Below are 22,388 nucleotides of genomic sequence, written 5' to 3'. Positions count from 1 at the left end.
AAATTGCTTTCTGTATAAAACTGAATAAGCCAGTGCTATTGTATTTATGAACAAAATATTTAAAAAGATATATCTAAAAATATAGTACTGGCTTTTTTCTGTTTCACTGTAAATACTTTTAAAATACAACTGTAAAATACATTATGCTTATTTTACTCACACAGTTTTAAACAAGTACTAATTAGAACTAACATAAAACTTGATTAATCAAGGATAGGGGTTTTTAGTAATCCCTTAGTATTATACAAACATTTGAAGGTGGGTGGTGAAGTAGCTATTAAGAAAGAAAGCAGCTCTACCAGGTTCTTACTTGTAGGTTTCACATATTGTAGACAATTGGAAAATGGAATTGTTTATTATAGATGCAGCCACCATTGGATAAGTAATTTCTCTGATAAACGAAAAGCTGTTGAAAAAAATTACTGCACACAGAATCATATACAAATTTAGTTTAGCTCCTACTAATTCACTGTGAAAACTGCTTTAACTCATTATAGCAATGATTGTTATTTATAGTTTTGACAGAAACAAGGCAAGGAATTAGAAAGATTAGACCAAGGCAAGCAATTAGAATTAGACCAGAGTTGAGAATTCAAGAGACTACATGCTTCAAAATTTCTGACCCAGCAGATGCAAGAAGTCCCAATATGGCACCTAAGCACAGAAAGTTTGGCTATCAAAATGATTCTCAAAAGGATCGTAGAGCTGGAAGGGACCAGGAGGGTCATTTAGCCCAACTCCCTGCAATGCAGGAATCTTTTACCCAATGTGGGGCTCAAACCCACGTCCCTGAGATTAAGAGTCTCACGCTCTACCAACTGAGCTATCAGGTACATCTGCCAGATCAGAAAGCATCCATCCCTAACTAAGCCAGTGTGGTGTAGCTTACAGTCTTAAATAAATAAATAAAAACAAGGAACATGACAGAGCAATTCAAATATGTTCCGCTTGATGACAAGCCTTTTGTCTCTTTGATTGCTTGGCCTTTTGGCTTTGATAAGTGCCACCTCTCCAAACTCCGGGTATCTATGCAAAAAGTGGACTCTGGCCATGAAAGCTTATGAACCATTAACATTGTTCGGCTGAGATTTAACAGCCCAGTGGCACCTTGGGAGGCAAATCAGAATCATTAGCCATTAGCTGAAATTCTGACAGTAAGAGCAAATTAACACAAAAGACCTCGGTTGAATTCAGACAAACAATTAAGAAGCTATGGATATGGTGATAAAGTCATCATGGGTAAAATTTACCTTGACTGACAGAATTTCTTGAATGTGTTGATTTATCGCCAACAATCGGGCTTGCGTGAAATAACTACAGTGGTATCTCGGGTTACATACGCTTCAGGTTACATATGCTTCAGGTTACAGACTCCGCTAACCCATAAATATTACCTCGGGTTAAGAACTTTGCTTCAGGATGAGAACAGAAATCGTGCTCCGGCGTCGCGGCAGCAACAGGAGGCCCCATTAGCTAAAGTGGTGCTTCAGGTTAAGAACAGTTTCAGGTTAAGAACAGACCTCCGGAACGAATTAAGTACTTAACCCAAGGTACCACTGTACAATCATCAAGTGGGGGAAAAGGTGTATATGAATTCACCCTCGTTTTGCAGAACTGGGGTGAAGTGCTATTGATTGATGCTTATGGTTACTGCATTATGCATTTTTGTGGTAAAACAAAGGAGGCAGCTAGACATAAAATATCCAACAACAGCATAATGAAAAACCTTATTTACAGTAGTTATGGGAATGTCTGGGAAAGTCAGCCCACTGCGAAGAGCAAATCAGCTAGATCATTTTGCTCATAGATCACTGTGAGCTCTCTGGTGAAGAGGAATCGTGGTAAACTGCAGAGAACTAGTCCACCATATCTCAAGCTATCCTGAAAACAAAGTTCTAAAATATGACACTTTAATTAGCCCTTAGTCCTTTTCGCAAAGGCACTGTTTCTTTGTTTTCCGAGGTTTGAAACAAGGCTTTGTAAGTAGCCAGGAAGGAACATTTCTTTTGCTTGCAGTATAACCTTATTGCTGCCCAATGTATTACCTGCCGTTGATACTGAAAACGTCTTCAGCAAGCCAAAGGGCTCTGTGGCCCTTCCAGAAAGCCTCTCCTCCTTCCGGAGGGGAGGGGTTGTGAGCGGGAGCCGATTCCTGCCCCCTGCTCTGTCACCATCGCTGGCGCGCCACGCCTCCCGGTTGGGCACCCAATCGGGTGACACCGCAGGGGCGTTGTTTAGCCGCTCAAATGCAGCCGCGCCAGCTCTCCCCGCCATTGCGCTCCTGCATCAACAGGCTCCCCCTACTGGTGGTTAACCCCTCATCAGACTCACCCCTCTCCGAGCAGGTGAAGTCAAATTTTCTGTGGTCCAATGCCTAAGCCAATACCTTCTCACATGCTGTAATCAATAAAGTTGTGGCCTTTTTCTAGCCCATTAACCTAATATACTGTGTCGACATGTCTTTATTCCCAAGCGGGGATCGGGTCCTTGAATCACAATGTGTATCATCCAGCTCCAGGCAAATACTAGCATCACATTGCCTCACGACATCCCAGGTGCTAATGGTAGAACCATGTAGTTAACTCTTCAAAGCTTCAAGTAGTGAAAAAAGAGAGAAGCTTTCAGCAGCAAGTGTCTCATTCCAGGTATGCATAAGCAGTGCCTTAGACACACAGCCTTAGAACAACCTAAACATTCAACCAATCAGATACAAATAGAAGACTTGCATATTCCAACAGTGGCATGGGGCTACATAGAAAGGGTAGTATAAAGTCCAGTCAAAGGTTAAGTCCAGTCAAAGGTGACTATGGGGTTGCGGCGCTCATCTTGTTTTCAGGCCGAGGGAGTGGGCGTTTGACCACAGACAGCTTTCCAGGTCATGTGGCCAGCAGAACTAAACCACTTCTGGTACAACAGAAAGCAGAGTGCACGGAAACACCGTTTACTTTCCTGCCGCAGCGGTACCTATTTATCTACTTGTGCCAGTGTGCTTTCGAACTGCTAGGTTGGCAGAAGCTGGGACAGAGCAATGGGAGCTCACCCCGTCACGGGGATTCGAACCGCCGACCTTCTGATCGGCAAGCCTAAGAGGCTCAGTGGTTTAGACCACAGCGCCACCCGCGTCCAGTATGATAGAAGGGGGGAAGACTATAGCACCATTCAGATGTTATGCCCCCCAGTGTGAGGGGAGGAATGGGGGTCATGGTTACTGGCCCCATCTGCATTCCTCCACCCTGTCCACACATTGAGGAGAAGGTCTGAAGTGGCCAGCCTGCTCCACATGTGTACGATCCCTCTAAGATTTAGAACCCTTTGTGACCAAAGTTCAAAATTATGTCAGAAGCCAGCATGAATGGAACAGGCTCCCCACTGCAGACTATCCCCTAAAACCTGTGGACAGTTACAGGAGTGACAGGGGTGCAATGAGATGGAGTGGGCCAGTCATCTGGGCCCTGGTTTCCCCCTCATGTGATTCTAATCCAGGCATGGGCAAACCCAGCCCTCCAGATGTTTTGGGACTACAATTCCCATTATCCCTAACCACTGGTTCTGTTAGCTAAGGATGAGGGGAGCTGTAGTCCCAAAACATCTGGAGGGCCGAGTTTGCCCATGCCTGTTCTACTCCCATGAAGGAAGGGTGCATGAAATGGTTTCATGTAGCAAACTGAGACAGTTAGCAAGTAGCAAGAAATCACTTCATGGAGATTTTCTTTTCGTTGCTCTTTCGCACACTAAAATATTAGTGCAGAAGACAAGTGAAAGGGTTGTAGATAAAGTGCTTTCTGCGCCCCCATGACATTTCAGACCCCATCCCAGAATTTTCAACCTTGCTTAAAAAGAAAGAAAGAAAAAGTCTAGCCCGTTTACCAACCAAGTTAAAGAGTAACAAGAAAGAATATTCAGCCATATCTATATATATATATGTATATGTAATAAAAAATAAACAGTAACATTTTAAAGAAGCCAATTATATTCCCACTGGTGCTAACGTACGAGTGAACTGGCGTTTTGTACACAGAGCATATTAGCATGAACTCATCATCAGACAATGGTATCAAAATTTTCTAGCGCTTATTGCTGCACATTTGTGTAGTAACATGAGCTTAGGATATTGTCATGACCGTAAGAGAACTCAGTGCCATTTTAAAGTCTATAAAACGCCCACATTGTGTTTCTGCATTGTTTATACCAGAAGCAATTTTCTTCATCATGATTTCTGTCCGACCAATCCAGGAAGACTCTGCTCTGGGTGATAAGCCTGCAATGTGTTATCCCTATGTATGGTTGTTGCTTTGTGTCTTGTTGAAGTATCTCCTTGCCTCGACGCTGCTGAGGGACACAGAACAGCGCGACGGGTTCTGTCTTCTGTACTCAATACTGTCCGCTATTGCTTGCTTGACTATCTGCAAAACAGAAGCAAAACAACATTGAACTCATTAGTAGCCACTTCTTCCGCAAGTCACCGCATGCTAAGTGGATGTGAAGTGCTTGTTTACGCGGACGATTTTTCAGAGCATGTAAACATGCCGCAGAAGAAACCAACTAACAACCAAAGGTCATCAGATGCAGATGCTATTTGTCTTCTTTGCATAACCTGGAAAACCAGGTAATAAACATGCATTCCCTCCCCTTTCTTCAAATGGCAGGTGGATTTGCATGCCTTGGGTACATTTGTATCCATGAAAACTGTTTAAATGTTTTAAAGCAAGTCTTCTCCAAACTGGTGACTGGGAGTGGCTGCCAAGACCATATAACACTGGTCCTGAAAGGACCTGCATTGGCTCCCAGTACGTTTCCAAGCATAATTCAAAGTGTTGGTGGTGACCTTTAAAGCCCTAAACAGCCTTGGTCCTGTATACCTGAAGGAGCATCTCCACCCCCATCATTCAGCTTGGACACGGAGGTCCAGCTCCGAGGGCCTTCAGGTGGTTCCCTCATTGCGAGAAGTGAAGTTACAGGGAACCAGGCAGAGGGTCTTCTCAGTAGTGGTGCCTGCGCTGTGGAATGCCCTCCCTTCCGATGTCAAAGAAATAAACAACTATCTGACTTTTAAAAGACATCTGAAGGCAGCCCTTCAGTTTTTAATGTTTGATATTTTATTATGTTTCTGTATATGCTGGAAGCCACCCAGAGTGGCTGTGACAACCCAGTCAGATGGGTGGCATATAAATAATTATTATTAGCCTGAAATTATCATCCTGCAGCAGAGCTGGTGAACTCATGGGAGAGATTTATTCTCCAGACAGCAGCTGCACAAGACTCACTAGTAATTAGGTTCTGAAAGTAAGCTGACCCTATGTGAGGGTTTCACCACTGGAAATAAGTATTCTCAGGATAGCAATTTACACACATACACACACACACACACACACACACACACGTGAGCATGCATACCTACATACAGGTAGATTGTATACCTGATTGTATACAACAGGGGAAAAATATTTGCATCAGCATAGACAAACTATGTTGATGTTTCGGATGAAAATGTTATCCATTTAAACTTGGAATGGATCTCTTGCTCGTAATGCAACCAAGCAATTTTGATCCTTATTTGTATTTTCACAGAAGAAATACAGAATGAAATTTAGCCAGTAGGTGGCATATTTTGATCACATTCCAACTGTCCATTTGGGCATCTACAGCAGAAAAAACACTAATACTTTCATTTAATTAAGTTGTTAGCAAAAACAAAACAAAAAAAACCCCATACATCTAATATTAAACTCTAGTCTTCTGCATAGTAATAACCATTCAGTCTTTAACATAATACCAGAAGTACAGCAATCATTTAAGTTGTGATATTATACTTAAATATTATTAAGGAGTGCTTAAATATTTTTCCTATCCCACGGCTGATGGGAAGCTCTATTTATTTTTATTTATCTACTTTCTTTAGTAATTTTGTATGCTGCCCTTCATCTTAGGATCACAGGATCTATAGTGTGATTGCTACACTGTGCGGGATTAATTAGGACTGCAGCAAACGTGTTTCCCATCAGCGTAACAAACTGCCCAACACACAGTGCCTCCACTTTCTGCCAAGAGAGCTTCGTGGCATCACAAAAGTAGGAAGTATGTACAGTCCTCAGATTCTAATTTAGTTTTGTCTCTCGGAGCTTTTTCGTAGGGCAGAGCTTCTTTCATATCATCAGAAAAACCCCTTTTCTTTCACAACAGTCCCATTGTGCTGCCATACTCCATCAGATCACACATTTTACTGTAAGAAGGAAGAAGCCTTTCAAACCAAATTTGGCAAAAAAATAAATAAATAATTCACATGAGGTACTTTACACGGCGATGCCAAATAGAAACCCATCATTTGAGTCTTCTACGCCCAAATCTGCCTGCAGAACATACCCCGGTGTACAGAGCAAATTCCAGGAACCCTTTGAACACAGCTAAGGCATAACCCCAGAGTATTCTGGCTCTTCTTTTACAGCAATTCCTTTGTATCACATTAATTGGCCATGTTTTCTTTGTGAAATACAAATACAGTGGTACCTCGGGTTACATACGCTTCAGGTTACAGACTCCGCTAACCCAGAAATAGTACCTCGGGTTAAGAACTTTGCTTCAGGATGAGAACAGAAATTGTGCTCCGGTGGCACAGCAGCAGCGGGAGGCCCCATTAGCGAAAGTGGTGCTTCAGGTTAAAAACAGTTTCAGGTTAAGAACTGACCTCCGGAACAAATTAAGTACTTAACCCGAGGTACCACTGTAATAATAAAAAAACAGCTCTTGAAAGCGATAAGCAGCCCTCTTAAGAATAAACAGAAATCAGAGGGTTGTGGCACCACACCCGTAAAAATCTGCACGCAGAGGGTGGAAAAGTCATTAAGAACCACCACTTCACTTCCACAGAGCAACCGAAGAATCTTTGAATTGAAGCAAATTGTGCATTAAACATACATTTAAGTTGTTCAGGGTATTAAACTCCATTAGATCGTGCAGTCTGCAGAAGGCCTCATTTGGGTACTGGAAGTTGAAGGTGGAGAACGGTGTATCAGGATCATCAAAAATATCAAACTCAGCAAAATCTTTCTCTTCTTGAGTTTCCCTTGGAACACCTGTTAAGTAGACCACAACGAAAGTAGGCATTTTAAAGGGCAAACTGTTCAGTTGATATACCACAGTTTAATATCTACTTAGTAAAAGTAAGTTAATAAGCCACCTTGAGTACCAGTCTGGGGAAAATGAGAAAGCGTGTTCTCCTTCATGGAGAGCACGTGTTGCGGTGGGGGCCACCAGGACACTCCAAAGTTGGGGGGTGGGCTAATTGATTGTTGGCCACTGATGCGATTGGGGCTTCCCTTGTTGTTGGGAAGAAGTTAATGTTGCCATTTATTGATTGACAGCCAGAAATAGTAAAACTCCTTGCACGAGGCTAGGGCTTCCTCTTTTTGCCCGTGCATTGGATTGCCCGTCCCTCCCTCCCTAGAATAGGGTTGTTCGCTTTGACCTTGCTATGCCTGTTATGGGGTCGTCTGCTTTGGAGCGGGGGCCTGGTAGGAATTTTGTCCATCTGGCTGATTGGCTGGGGCCGTTTGGTTTTTGCCTACTGCGTAGCAAATCGTCACAACTTGTAAGGTTCGCGGTTAGGCATTGGTTTATGGTTTGGTTGGTTGAGGGGCATGGATTGGCTGTGCCTGCCCCTCTAATGCTGCTGCTGCTCCCAATTCGTTAAAGGAATTGGGAGCTAACTATTGCTTGTCCACTCTGTCAAGGGGACTCGGGCCATAGCAATGAGCTCCTGGCTGCATTTGGGGTGGGCTGAGGGCAGGTTCCCTGCTCCGCGTAATCCCCAAGTGTATTCCCCCATTCTGACTTTCGCATCGTGCGGAATGTCAGTCTGTCCCCCATGGTGGGGGCAGATAGTCGCAACCAATGCCTACGCAACCACTCACAAATTTGTATTTTAATAAAGTTGTGGCCAAAATTATGCCAAAAATCTTAAACAAAAATTTCTGTGTGATGTGTGAGTTATTGGGGTGGACCTGGGGACCTCGACACGCAAATAATGATGTTGCTGATGATGATGATGAAGAGGTGATAAAAAACTATGCACATAATTAAGAGAAAAGACACACAGAGAGAAAGATTAAACTGTACTATAACCGTATCTTTAATTTTGTGGTGTCGTTTTAGCCTACTGACCTGGCGCTTTGTATTCTCTAAAATTTATATTGGCTAAAACAAAGTGGATTATTGTTGGGCAGTCTATGTCAGAAGAAGGATTCTTGGGTTTGAAGACGTAGCACTCCTTTAAACCTTCGCGATCAAAAACATTTGGGTCTATTTTGGGGAAAGGAAGGTTGTTCATTTTCGCCCATTTTTCAGCAAGTAAAATTTCCTAGAAGAAAGCAAAAAACAAAAAAAGAAGCAATGAGAAAAGGAAGGCTGGGACAGGCAGAAATGACATTATATGTGGACACCTTAGTTATAAATAATGGAAAGAGAATTCAGGCAAACCTCCATTTAGGTGGAGGGCTATGTTCCAGGTCACTGCGCATCGGCGGAGTGTGCATTATTATAATAATAATAATAATTTATTATTTGTACCCCGCCTGTCTGGCTGGGTTTCCCCAGCCACTCTGGGCGGCTTCCAACAAAGATTAAAAATACATCAAAATGTCACACATTAAAAACTTCCCTGAACAGGGCTGCCTTCAGATGTTTTCTAAATGTCAGGTAGTTATTTATCTCTTTGACATCTGATGGGAGGACATTCCACAGGGCAGGTGCCACTACCGAGAAGGCCCTCTGCCTGGTTCCCTGTAGCTTTGCTTCTTGCAGTGAGGGAACCGCCAGAAGGCCCTCGGCACTAGACCTCAGCATCCGGGCAGAATGATGGCGGTGGAGACGCTCCTTCAGTCTGTTCTGCTCCCTTCCAGTGCCAAGCATGACACATGCATGCATGGTTCTGCATGCATCAAATCCACACAAATTTAGAGTTGCCATTTATATTTATACAAGAATACCATGTAAGCATGCTGGCAGCAGATAATGGACCAGTTCCCATGTTTGCCTGGCAGACTCATGGCGTTGTTGAACTGACACCAAAAATGGCAGTTCCATGTTCACATATTGGGTTGAGTTCAAGGATAATGGTAGAGCATGAGACTCTCAATCTCAGGTTCGTGGGTTCAAGCCCCTGATTGGGCAAAAGGTTTCGGCATTGCAGGGGGTTGGACTAGATGACCCTAGTGGTCCCGTCCAACTCTACAAATCTATGATTCTATATGTCTTTGCACAAGGGGGGGGGATGACCTGATTGTGCAACAGGACTGCTCCTCCCTCAACTCCTCCCTAATCTGTAGAGCAGGGGTCAGCAAACTTTTTCAGCAGGGGGCCGGTCCACTGTCCCTCAGTTCTTGTGGAGGGCCAGACTATATTTTTTTTGAGGGGGGGGGGGATGAACGAATTCCTATGCCCCACAAATAACCCAGAGATGCATTTTAAATAAAAGCACACATTCTACTCGTGTAAAAACACCAGGCAGGCCCCACAAATAACCCAGAGGTGCATTTGAAATAAAAGGACACGTTCTACTCATGTTAAAACACACTGATTCCTGGACCATCCATGGGCAGGATTTAGAAGGCGATTGGGCCGGATCCAGCCCCCGGGCCTTAGTTTGCCTACCCATGCTGTAGAGCATATTTGGGTGTGTGCAGTTGGTGGGGGGCGCAAGGCGGGAGGGGGAGCAGAGGGAGAGAAAATTCCATTGGGTGAGCATAAGTTGTTCCACTTGCACAAGGACTTCATGTAAAACAACCTATCATCATTTGTGTGAGGGGGGAAAAATTCTTATTTAGCACTTCCTCTGCATGAATTGCAATATCCTGGATTTCTCACCTTGAAAGGAGGGCTAGAATCACTGGGACGTGCCGAAAAATCAAATGAGATGATAAGGTCAACCCCTCGTTGTGGTCTTAAGATAATTGGGTATGGCAGATTAAATGTAAGCCCACTATCCACAATGTGAATCTTTTTGCTCTTTACATCCAATGGCTCCATTATCCTGTCAAACTCATCAGGATCTGGGCAGAATGAGACAAACGATGCCATTTGTTGACAAACACACTTCAAAACAGAATTCTTCTCCCCCCCCCCCAATAATGTTTATTAATTTTCATACAAAAGCATAACATAACAAAAAAGAGAATAAACAATAATAAAAGAAAAAGAAAAAGTAAAGAACATAAAATACCGTATTTTTTTGCTCTATAAGACTCACTTTTTCTCTCCTAAAAAGTAAGGGGAAATGTGTGTGCGTCTTATGGAGCGAATGCAGGCTGCGCAGCTATCCCAGAAGCCAGGACAACAAGAGGGATTGCTGCTTTCACTTCACAGCGATCCCTCTTGCTGTTCTGGCTTCTGAGATTCAGAATATATTTTTTCTTGTTTTCCTCCTCCAAAAACTAGGTGCGTCTTGAGGTCTGGTGCGTCTTATAGAGCGAAAAATACGGTACTTTCCACATCCCATATACTACCACATACACCAAAACTTAATTAGTTAATTAAGATCCATCTTCATAAACATATTACTTGACTTCCTCTAATCTCTTCCATCTGAATTTCCTTGTAATTAAATGTAGCAGTTTCCAATATCATTATTTCATATAACAATATTCCGGTCATGATCAAATTTCCTGACTTTTCTTATCGTACATTTTCTTTATTATTTATTTAATCCTAGGCCTAATTAGTTCTTTCAAGTGATTACATATCTTTAATATTACAATATTTATTCAAATAGTCTTTAAATTTCTTCCAATCTCAAAACAGAATTCTCATCTATATCTATATCTCACATCTCAAAATATTTGAAATGCTAATTTAAAATAATTTAACTATATTAAATGCATGGTATCAGCTATCTTCTAATGCTAAGCAAATATTGTAAAACCCTCTATGGGGGGTTATTCAACCAAATATGGTTTATGAAGCTTTGGGTAACTGTCTGAAACAGACCATCACGTTTTCATTTCTAATAGGTTTATAGAGCCTTGAAAGATCTTCTGAACCAGGCCACAGTCAACAGGCCACCCAAAAGCACATACTGACCTCATGTGTGTAGTTAGAAAATTGTGTAAAGATCTACTCAAAGCCTAAAGCTGCCATCCAGTATATTTTCCCTACTATTTTTCAGCATTCTACTGTTTAAGATGGATGTCCACTTTTACTCTTTCTTCAAATATTAGGATTAGATAGTTATAAACATCTATAATAAGTTTAAAAAAATATTTAGCAGAGCACAGATGGAAATGATGAGACAGCCACTTAAGAGAAGCATGTGCTTTTCTGCATGTTCCTGAGTTATTTGAATGTTTAGGCTCACTTGGGCGGATGTCCCACTGAACAGAGATATAAAAGGTTGCACTATTGCAAAATCTGAGCACAATTGCATGATGGAGGGAAATTCCATCTTACCTAATGACTTTTAAAACAAGGCATAATTGTTGTTATTTTGAGATACTCTGCAGTGATGTGACTCTAAGCATGAATGATGTAATATGGAGATCCATGACTACAAACTTCCTAAGTTATGCACCTAAATGGCTTAGTTCCCCATTCAGACTTCAATTATCTTAATGTGGTAAGTCTTAGCGGTGAAAACTGGTAAACACTGTGCCACAGAATGTCTAGTTCTATTTCCAGTGACCTCGGGGCAGTTCGTACATTCACTGAAAATGGACTCCTAACCATTTAAAAGAGAGCAATATTTTTTGACTATTTGGTAATATAATAATGCATTATTGCCAAGAGGGACCAGCCACATGCATCTGTGGAGCTCAGAAGCAGTGGCCACTATCTCATGTCTCGATTAGGCATATTCCCTGTGAAGAAGAAGAGGAGTTTGGATTTGATATCCCGCTTTATCACTCCGCGAAGGAGTCTCAAAGTGGCTAACATTCTCCTTTCCCTTCCTCTCCCACAACAAACACTCTGTGAGGTGAGTGGGGCTGAGAGAGACTAGCCCAAGGTCACCCAGCAGCTGCATCTGGAGGAGCAGGGAAGCGAACCCGGTTCACCAGATTACGAGACTACTGCTCTTAACCACTACACCACACTGGCTCCATGTATTTACAAAGGATAATAGCTATTGATAGAAAAGTTAGGCACTCTTTTTCCAATTGCAGGGGGTTGCTTGGGAGTTGAGCTAGCTGAAGTGAGAATTATATCCCTAGACCAGGGTGGGGAATATCCCCACCCAAAGGGCTGCATTCCCACAGGAAAAGTGTTCAGGGTTGCATTCGGTTGGTGAGTGGAGACATGGCCCAAAATGGGCAGGTCCAAGGCCTAGACAAAACACTGATCTGTCTCTTTCACACATACCCAAACACACACAGGAAATTCACCTTGTTGCATCCACGGTATGATATGTGAAAGTGGCTCCTTATCTCTGCATGCAGCACAGAATAGACAGCTAGCTAGGATGGCAAAGCAGAACACAGCTGCTCCTCCACCAAATACATTGGCTTGCCTACCGACCCATGCAGAAGGCCTTTCCAGTGCCTTTCCAGGGATGCAGGTGGCGCTGTGGTCTAAACCACTGAGCCTCTTGGGCTTGCCAATCAGAAGGTTGTTGGTTTGAATCCCTGCGACGGGGTGAGCTCCCATTGCTCTGTCCCAACTCCTGCCAACCTAGCAGTTCGAAAGCACGCCAGTGCAAGTAGATAAATAGGTATCACTGCAGTGGGGAGGTAAACGGCATTTCCGTGCACTTTGGTTTCTGTCATGGTGTTTCGTTGCACCAGAAGCGGTTTAGTCCTGCTGGCCACATGACCCAGAAAGCTGTCTGTGAACAAACGCCGGCTCCCTTGGCCTGAAAGCGAGATGAGTGCTGCAACCCCATAGTCACCTTTGACTGGACTTAACCATCCAGGGGTCCCTTACCTTTACCTATTGGGAAGTAAGCCCCATTTGCTGTTCACATACTTGGACGCTTTCATGAGAGAGGAAGAATAAATGAAAGTGTATGCACTTACCTGCGACAGCAGTATCCATTTCATCCTCGTCCACAGATTCTTGAGCACCATAGCTGGCCAAAGGAGAATACGGGTAGCAAGTATTGAGATTCAGGCCCAGCATGAAGTTGTGTACTTTGCCTGCGCGTCCTTCCCGGGTGGTGAAAAGGGCGCTGTCGCCCACGAGAGCCATAAACATCCGCTGAACCCAGCTCTCCTGGTTGCTCTGTTCACGTTCTTTCTCAGCATCAGGGTTTTCTGAGCCTGTAGACCAAGTAGGAGCAGAAAGAACTTCAGCATATGGGGGGAAACTCTGGAAAAGTGATCTGAAGGAAACAGTCCAGTATACCTGAAGGAGCGTCCAGTATACCCCCATCGTTCAGCCCTGACACTGAGGCCCTTCTGGCGGTTCCCTCACTGCGAGAAGCCAAGTTACAGGGAACCAGGCAGAGGGCCTTCTCGGTAGTGGCGCCCGCCCTGTGGAAGGCCCTCCCACCAGATGTCAAAGAGAGGAACAACTACCAGACTTTTAGAAGACGTCTGAAGGCAGCCCTGTTTAGGGAAGCGTTTAATGTTTATTATTTTCTATTGTGAGTGACTCTGAAAAGTCCCTCGGTGCGGCAAAATACAAATACATACCTTAACTAACAAGAAAGCAAGCAAACAATAAAACAAACAAACCCCAAGGGCTTCTAGCAATAAATACTAAATATAAGTATTAAAGTATTAAATATTTTCTTGTGTAACAAATAAAAAAAGGACATACTAATCTGCTTCTATCTTAAAAGGAAGGAAGACTCCTTTTCCTCACTTTACTGATATGCCATAAGGAAAAATCTTCCATGACCAGAGTAGATGTGAGAAAATGGAACTGATTTGAATGTGGAAATGTAGAAGGGGAAACTGTCTGGCCAAAAGGGAGATCTTATCTGCCCAGCTGAGCTTTTTTGTTACTGATGTAATTGAGAGAGGCACACGCAAGTCTTAATGTTCCCCTGGAAGGAATAACGCACTCAGAGCCATACTGTCCCTGCCCAACATTGTTCAGAAGGGTGGGCTCTCCTTTTGACCGTAAAGAGAACTCTCATTCCAGGTTTCATAAATACCCCAGACGTTTCTAATGAACCACAGCCTGGTTTGTCAACAAGAACATGTGATTCACAAAGTGACTTCGACCATTTCGACTATTTCAAAAATTAGTTGGAGTCACTGCTGCATCCAAAGACCTGCAAGACGGAAAGTGAGGAGACCTATTTTGGCTCCACAAGCTCCAGGCATCGCACGGCAATTGACTGGCTTAGGAACATGGAGAGCCTTGGTTGGTCAATAGTTACAGCACCCCTGAAACCCCAGGAAATTGGGCAGAGTTCAGGTCTCCTCCACAGAAGAACAGCTCCATCAGCAGTACAGTGGTATCTTGGTTCTCAAACACCTTGGTACTCTACCAATTTGGAACCCAAACACTGCAAACCCGGAAGTGTTCCGGTTTGTGAGCTTTTTCGGAAGCCAAACATGCTCCATTTTGAGTGGTACGCTTCCGAATTGATTGCCACACTTCCGTTTTGAGTGCCACACTTCCATTTTGAGTGTTACGCTGAGGTCTGTCTGTTTTTGCTATTTATTTTGCGTTTTTGTGGCTCTTTTTCTTTTGTTTTTGTGACTGTGTGGAACCCAGTTCAGCTACTGATTGACTAACTGTGTGACTGCAATACATTGTTTATTGCTTTCATTATATGGATCGGAACAATGGTCTCGTTAGATAGTAAAATTCATATTAAATTGATGTTTCAGAGGTTGTTTTTACAATTCCGGAACAGATTAATTCGTTTTGCATTACTTTCTGTGGGAAAGCGCGCCTTGGTTCTGGAACGCTTTGGTTCTGGAATGGACTTCCGGAACGGATTACCGTATTTTTCGCCCTATAGGACGCACTTTTCCCCCTCCAAAAATGAAGGGGAAATGTATGTGCATCCTATGGGGCGAATGCAGGCTTTCGCTGAAGCCTGGAGAGCGAGAGGGGTCGGTGCGCACCGACCCCTCTCGCTCTCCAGGTTTCAGGAAGCTTTCAGCAAGCCTTGGGAGCCTGCGGGAGTTCCCGTCGGGCTCCCTAGGCTTGCGGATAGCAGCCTGCATCTCGAAGCCTGGGGCTTTGGTTCCCCAACCTGGTTTGGAGGCTGGCGGCGGGGAGAAGCGCGCTTCTCCCCGCCGCCAGCCCCACAAGCTCAGGGGACAGCGGGGAGGCGCAGCGCACCTTCCCGCTGTCCCCCGACATGGTTTGAAGGCTGGCGGTGGGGAGAAGCAGTGCGCCTTCCCGCTGTTCCCCGACCTGGTTTGGGCTTTAGGCAGATATCTGCAAGCAGTGGGAGCCCGGCGGGAAGTCGCGACGGTCTCCCAAGGCTTGCGGAGAGCTGCCTGTTCTGTGGGCTGGGGTCGGGGGAAGCTTGGGCTTCCCCCACCCCAGCCCTGCGCCTGGGGGGGAAATAAAATTTATTTTCTTTATTTCCCCCCTCCAAAACTAGGTGCGTCCTATGGGCCAGTGCGTCCTATAGGGCAAAAAATACGGTAAGTTTGAGAACCAAGGTGCCACTGTGCTCTGCTCTGCTACCAAAAAAGGTCTCACATTTCATCTTAACACACACACCACCCAACCACCTCCACCTTACCTAACTTTATGAAGCACCAGGAAACGGTTCATCAAAAAGCCGACTATTCCTTTCTTGGGTCCTAAATACTACCTGAATTTTCTCCTTTTCATTATGTCTTGCTTTATTGGGACACACCAATAAAAATAGTTGTATGAAGTGTCACGTCTGGTGACCTTTCTTACCTTTTGGTCCCTGTGACTCATCATCGCTGTCTGAATCGTTGCTCACTAGGTGCCGCATCCTGATATTTTCTGTGGAAATAAACAAAGGAAGATTTTGGTACCTTAAATGGCTGGGTTGGTAAAATGGCAATCAAAGGAGCTGCACAAATTCTTGGAAGGAGAGAGTAACGCTGGAATAAAACAATAAACGATCTGAAGCTAACTTTATGAAAAAAGGATTTTCCACATCCATAAAGCCAGCAGATCACCAAGCTAAAGGACACTTGGAGATCTCTAGGGTTAAAACTACAATACAGAGCGCTGTCTTTTGAAGGAAGTTAAACAAGAGATTAATATGTTTCAAAACTACTTTTTTTCCCCTGACCAACTGACGAGGCCTCCGTTTTTCTTCCCACACTACCAAATTCAAAACATATAAGCAGAGCAGAACACAAATTTAAACTTGAGCAGAGAAACTTGCATTATATGACAGTTGCCAGCCTAATGCACAACATTTTGGCTTTCCAGACTAATACAAATACAACATGGTGGTTTAGGATTGCCTTGCTTTGCATGCTTCCAGGGTGAGGGGGGCATTTTGTTACCCTCCCCTTTACTCAAAAGGCTGCATAGTTGACAACAAGGAAATTGGAATATCAAGGAGACAAGCACTTCCTGAAGCATATGCTGCCAAAATATCATACTATGAGCCATAAAAAGAGCTCTTACAAAGTGCTAGTAGGCAAAGACATCCCTCTCAACCTCTTCTTGACTTCACCCTATTGCTGAACTCTTCAAACCTGCCTCTCAGAACCACATCAAGGTCGAGTTTCTACATTACCTTGGTGTTGTGGTTCCTGCCACAAAACCACTGCCCCATGTCTGGCTCCCACATTACCCTCTGTAACAAATAAAAGCATCTTCACATGTGAGTAGGCCGCGTCCTATCAGTCCTTCTCCCTTCCATGGGGGTTGCTGATAGGAGAAGCAACCTACACAATGTGGACCACGAAACAAGAAATGTCTGTATCTCACCTTGGTAACAGAGAAGCCAGCCATGGAAAGCAACCACCTTGCTGAGGTAACAAATGGACCAAGCTCAAAAAGCATTAGCAGAGGGAAGTGCTTCCTAAGCTCTGCTTCTGGTTTGGGTCTTTCCCACAGCAGTATCCCCTTTGATAAAGATGAAATAGTGTATTTATACTGGCATCTGATAACTAGGATATTAAGCCAGGTTAAAAGACATTAAGCCAGGGTTTCTCATTTTGTATGCAACTGGAAACTGTGGTTTAAAACAAACCAGACTGGAGGAATTAAAGAGGGGAGGAGTTAAGTAAGGCATGTGTGGCCCTGACTCTCATTCCCAGCTCCAAAAACATTCATTCTGAAACCAAGAACGAATGTCTGAAACAGATCATTGCTTTTTACTGACCCTGGAAAAATCTCAGCTTGTCTCAGAAACTCTTCCTACATTATCTCAAAAGATCCTTATGAAACAGTCTCAGACTCGCTAGGCTTAAAATTAAATGGCTCTTTTAACGGACAAAAGAATGTTTAACTCAATTAGATCTGCACCAAAAAAAGCCCAGGTAGGTTCCTTACAAGTATATTTGATTACAATGACTTTTATGAGAGTCACACCCTCATGCAATTTACATCTGTGTAGATCAGCATCAATGACAGATGTACATATTTTCATGTAATCTTCCCAGCTTCACAGTTACTCACACTACTCAAGCCATTCTAAAAGCTAATACCTAAAGAAAAAGCAACAGACATTTAAGGGAGATGACAGAGTTACAAACTTGGAAGATCAGGGGAATGTTATGGATTTAGTGAATATTGATTTCAGTATGGCTTCTGACAAAGTCCCCCATGATATTATGGCAGAGAAGTTAGTAAAATGTGGGCTGAATGAGGTAACGTGAGGTGGATTTGTAGCTGGTTGATTGACCAAACCAAAAGAGTGCTTATGAATGGTCCCAGGTCATCCTGGAAAAAAGTGACAAATTGGTTCCTACCTTAAAGAGAGACCTGGAAACCGACACCCTGTGTTGTGGGTGGGTACAATTGGTCAGCCACAACACCCGATTGGTAGGTCCCTCATAGCTGGGTGCAATCTGGCCAATGGGACGCAGTCCAAACGGTTCGAGGGACCTATTTATGCCCATGCACATGACCCAGAGCTTCCTCTTTCGGCGCGTGCATTCAGAACACCCACCCACCTCTCCCTACTTTTAGAGCTTTGCGCTTGACCTTGCTATGCCGTCGCGTGTCGTCTGTTGTTGGGACATGGGCATGGCAGGAATTTCGCCCACTTGGCTGATTGGCTGTTGCCATTTGGGTTTCGCCTGCTGCGTAGCAAATCGTCACAACTTGTAAGGTTGCAGATAGGTTCAGGTGATAGGGATGGGAGAACCCTCCCGCCATCCCTATGTGAAGGGTATTCCGTTAAAGGAATTCAGGGACTCGATGGGTTGGTCAACCCCTGAGAGGGGGTTGTGCCCGTGCGTGAGTCCAGGGGGACATTTGGGTGGCGTTCCCGGCTTTCCGCTTATCTGGGTGTTCACCCTTGGCTGACCTATGCTGGAACCCTGGGTCAGTGCCACCTGCATGGCAGGGAGCTAGTCGAACCAAAGCCTATGCAACCAGTCACTTTCTGTAATCAATAAAGTTGTAGCCTAAATTCTGCCAAAAAACCAAAAGCAAAATTTGAGTCAAGTGTGAATTTATTTAGGGGGGAAGATTCTGGGTCTGAACACGCAAATGGGGTGCTGTAGGGTTCTGTCCTGGGCCTATTGTTTAATGTCTTTGTAGATTTATTTTTGTAATATTACCTAGTTCTTCTTCCATTGTAGGCCCTTTATTTTGAGAATTAGAAACTCCAAGGACTCTGTTGAATAATATAGCAAATGCACTTCCCCAGACACCTGAAAAGAAATAAAAATAATAATGATGGACTTTTTGGAGCTAGCCGACCTGACTGGAAGAGTAATTTGAAAGAAGTTAAGTGATTAAGTTAATTTTATAAGAATATTGATTTTGGAAAACTGTTAAAATGATATACACTGAAATTCAAGTAGGGGAATATGAGGAAGTCACTTAATAATGTTACTAAGATTGGTTCAAATAAGACTGAGATTTATGTTTGTTTATTTGTTTGTTTGTCTAAAAAACTTTTTGGAAAATTAATAAAAACTTTTGAAAAAAAGAAAAAAAAGAAATATAACTTAATGTTGTTGTAGTAGTAGTAACAACAACAATTTATTATTCATACCTTGCCCATCTGGCTGGGTTTCCCCAGCCACTCTGGGCGGCTTCCAACAAAATATTAAAATACAATAGTCTATTAAACATTAAAAGCTTCCCTAAACAGGGCTGCCTTCAGATGTCTTCTAAAAGTCTGGTAGTTGTTCTTCTCTTTGACATCTGGTGGGAGGGCGTTCCACAGGGCGGGTGCCACTACCGAGAAGGCCCTCTGCCTGGTTCTCTGTAACCTCACTTCTTGCAGTGAGGGAACCGCCAGAAGGCCCTCGGAGCTGGACCTCAGTGTCCGGGCAGAACGATGGGGGTGGAGACGCTCCTTCAGGTATACTGGGCTGAGGCCTTTTAGGGCTTTAAAACACCAACACTTTGAATTGCGCTCGGAAACGTACTGGGAGCCAATGTAGATCTTTCAAGACCAGTGTTATATGGTCTTGGCGGCCGCTCCCAGTCACCAGTCTAGCTGCCGCATTCTGGCTTAGTTGTAGTTTCAAAGGTAGCCCCGCATAGAGTGCATTGCAGTAATCCAAGCAAGAGATAACTAGAGCATTCACCACTCTGGCAAGACAGTCTGCAGGCAAATAGGGTCTCAGCCTGAATACCAGGTGGAGCTGGTAAACAGCTGCCCTGGACACAGATTTGACCTGTGCCTACATGGACAGCTGTGAGTCCAAAATGACTCCCAGGCTGCACACCTGGTCCTTCAGGGGGACAGTTACCCCATTCAGGACCAGGGAGTCCCCCACACCCGCCCACCCCCTGTGCCCCCCAAAACAGTATTTCTGTCTTGTCAGGATTTAATCTCAATCTGTTAGCCGCCATCATAATAACCACCACCTGCTCGCCTCCTGTCCCCCCCCTCCTGTTGTTGTTGTTAAGATATTGGTAGATGCTTAGGTATTGTTCACTTTCTGGCAATGCTCACATATCCACTCAATTACTTACCCATTAAGAAATGCAAAGGGTTTTCTTTATATTTATCCACTACCGTTCCCATAAAAAATTTGCTGCCGAACAAATTAGGAGTCATAAAGGTACCATATTTAGCCATCCCGATTTCATAGGGACTGAATTCCACCCAATCTGTAAAGAAAAATATAAAAAGGGCACTGGTTAACACACAACAACAGAAGAAGAAGAAGATGAAGAAGAAGAAGAGGAAGAAGAGCTTTAATACAGCACAGGAACAGAAGAGGTGTGAAAAGATTCTCAAGGCTCAACAAAATCTTGACTTCCATCTGCCGTCTTTCCTTGTCAAACTGCATATATGCCAACAACTACTAGCCCATGTGGTAAAGTGAAAAAAAGAGGGGGGACGTAATGACCCTTGGGTGGTTAAGTCCAGTCCGAGGTGACTATGGGGTTGTGGCGCTCATCTCGCTTCAGGCCGAGGGAGCCGGCGTTTGTCCACAGACAGCTTTCTGGGTCATGTGGCCAGCAGGACTAAACAGCTTCTGGCACAAGGGGACAACGTGACTGAAGCCAGAGCGCATGGAAGCGCTGTTTACTTTCCCGTCGCAGTGGTACCTATTTATCTACTTGCACTGGCGTGCTTTCGAACTGCATGCCACCCTCTATATTCAGCCAGATTCTTGCTTGCACTACGGTAAGCCGACACTGCTATTTTCCTCAGCTCATTTTGCACCTCCTTGCATCTCCCTTTTCATCTTTTTCTGCGTTCTTCCAGGAACTTTACTGTGTTATTATGGTATGCCCTTCAGCAAACTATACATGACACCCACACAGAGTGAGAGTGAAATTGGGGCGGGAGGGGAGATATTTACAGATTAATAGCTGAACACAAGTCTGTGAACAAGTCCCCACAAAACCCATTGCTGCAACAGGTGCCACGGTAGACTGTGTTTTGTTCCAGCCTATACAGTTCATGTGTTTCCATTTTAAACTCTGAAATTTCACAACAGCTTTCCAGAAATAGGTCTAAATTATGTCTGAGTCATCATAATTACGAGCAGTCATAGGTGTGATCAGCGCCCACTTGGAATAAAAATATTATGGATAATGGGAACTCAACCAAAATTGTGAAAACTCTTTCTCAGCTGGCAAATACCTTTAGCCATTGCTTTTCTAAGCAACATTCTTTAAACAGAATAGTAAAAGTACCAAGAAGGAATGCAAGATTAATCCTAAAAATTCACAGATCAGCTCATGAAAGGAGAACTAATTATTTCTCTTCAAAACACACCTTTTAGTCTAAGTGGGACAGAGAGGATTATTTAAGTTCAGGGGAAGGGAACCTTCTTTGTGGGCAAGTTTTGGGAGACGCATGCCAGGATTTGGCAGGGACAGTGGCAAAAAAATGAGAGGGGCCAGAAGGCAAGAGTAGCCAATGCCGCAACTTGCTTAAATCAGCTTTGCCAAATGACACATGCAGAAACAAATAATCAAGTTGAAGGGGCTTAAATAAGGCTGTTTCGATCCTTCTATCTGGCCTATATTCAGATACACATATATAATGGTGTGATTTGACTACCTGCAAACATCAGTTCTGATACATCAGGTTTAACGTGGAGGCATGTAAAGAGCGGCAAAGCAGACTGCGCTTTGTTGATTTTCTCTTTCATATCAGACAAAGTGTTGTTCATTCTCTACAGGGGAAAAAGAGAGCAGAAATAATTTAAAGAATAGAGTTAGCAATCCAGCTAGTATCTGGTCGCTTTTGTGAAATCGTTCAAGAAGGCAAAGGACAACAGAACTACTCACAGAAAACTACTACTAATAATAATTATTTATTATTTATACCCCATCCTCTTATTAGATTAGTGCAACGCATTGTACATCGGGCTGCCTCTGAAGATGATTTGGAAACTTCAGCCATTGCAGAATTCAGCGACCAGGTTGCTAAGCATATAACGTCAATCCTGGCTCAATTACACTGTCTGCCAATTAGTTTCCGGGCCCAGCTCAAAGTGGTGGTTTAAGACCTATAAAATCTTTAATGGCTCAGGACTGCAATACCTCAAAAACCGCCCCATCCCATATGAACCAATAGGGATACTGTAGTCATCATCCAAGTCCCTTCTTTGTGTGCCTTCTCCACGAAAGTTCTGGAGGGTGGCGACACAAGAATGGGCCTTTTCTGTAGTGGCTCCTCGCTTGTCCCAAGAGGCTCACCTTGCACCTTCATTACATAGCGCCATGCAAAAAATTCCCCTTCCCCCAGGCTAACTATATTGCCTTCTACACTGGGGTGGAGAGTGTTTTTGTTTGTTACTGTGGTATGAATTTTTGTGTTTTTAGATTGCAAACCACCCTGTGATCTTCAGATGAAGAGCGCTATAGAGATTTGATTAATAATAATAATAAGCCAAGCAAGCCCACCCTAT

At 43.7% G+C, this 22,388-nt stretch overlaps 1 protein-coding gene and 3 long non-coding RNA genes across 4 annotated transcripts in view; 2 read left to right on the top strand and 2 right to left on the bottom strand.

The window, feature by feature from the left end:
- Window positions 1-1,223: 1,223 nt before the first annotated feature.
- Window positions 1,224-22,388, top strand: part of LOC310765312 — a 112,477-nt gene continuing 91,312 nt past the window's right edge. Inside the window, exon 1 of the long non-coding RNA XR_014549518.1 lies at window positions 1,224-1,347. This is a non-coding gene — a long non-coding RNA (uncharacterized lncRNA). The remainder of the gene's footprint in view (window positions 1,348-22,388) is intronic.
- The window catches only part of LOC310765314, a 197,672-nt gene continuing 176,509 nt past the window's right edge, over window positions 1,226-22,388 (bottom strand). The window contains exon 2 of the long non-coding RNA XR_014549522.1: window positions 1,226-1,326. This is a non-coding gene — a long non-coding RNA (uncharacterized lncRNA). The remainder of the gene's footprint in view (window positions 1,327-22,388) is intronic.
- Window positions 3,686-22,388, bottom strand: part of PLA2G4A (phospholipase A2 group IVA) — a 91,652-nt gene continuing 72,949 nt past the window's right edge. Inside the window, exons 10-18 of the mRNA XM_083620098.1 lie at window positions 21,536-21,650; window positions 19,990-20,127; window positions 18,618-18,710; window positions 15,802-15,870; window positions 12,996-13,238; window positions 9,859-10,043; window positions 8,158-8,353; window positions 6,913-7,070; window positions 3,686-4,403 (exon numbers count right to left, since the gene is read on the bottom strand). Coding sequence (XP_083476224.1) covers window positions 4,275-4,403; window positions 6,913-7,070; window positions 8,158-8,353; window positions 9,859-10,043; window positions 12,996-13,238; window positions 15,802-15,870; window positions 18,618-18,710; window positions 19,990-20,127; window positions 21,536-21,650 — 1,326 coding nt within the window. The 3' untranslated portion in view covers window positions 3,686-4,274. The remainder of the gene's footprint in view (window positions 4,404-6,912; window positions 7,071-8,157; window positions 8,354-9,858; window positions 10,044-12,995; window positions 13,239-15,801; window positions 15,871-18,617; window positions 18,711-19,989; window positions 20,128-21,535; window positions 21,651-22,388) is intronic.
- On the top strand, window positions 7,086-7,964 carry LOC310765317. The gene is made up of 2 exons (XR_014549525.1): window positions 7,086-7,409; window positions 7,751-7,964. It is a non-coding gene; the product is annotated as an uncharacterized lncRNA (long non-coding RNA).

Source organism: Podarcis filfolensis (assembly GCF_964270895.1).
Source record: "Podarcis filfolensis genome assembly, chromosome: 6".
Taxonomy (NCBI): Eukaryota; Metazoa; Chordata; class Lepidosauria; order Squamata; family Lacertidae; genus Podarcis; species Podarcis filfolensis.
Note: the sequence above shows the minus strand (reverse complement) of the source record. Positions and strands in the feature narration are given on the sequence as shown.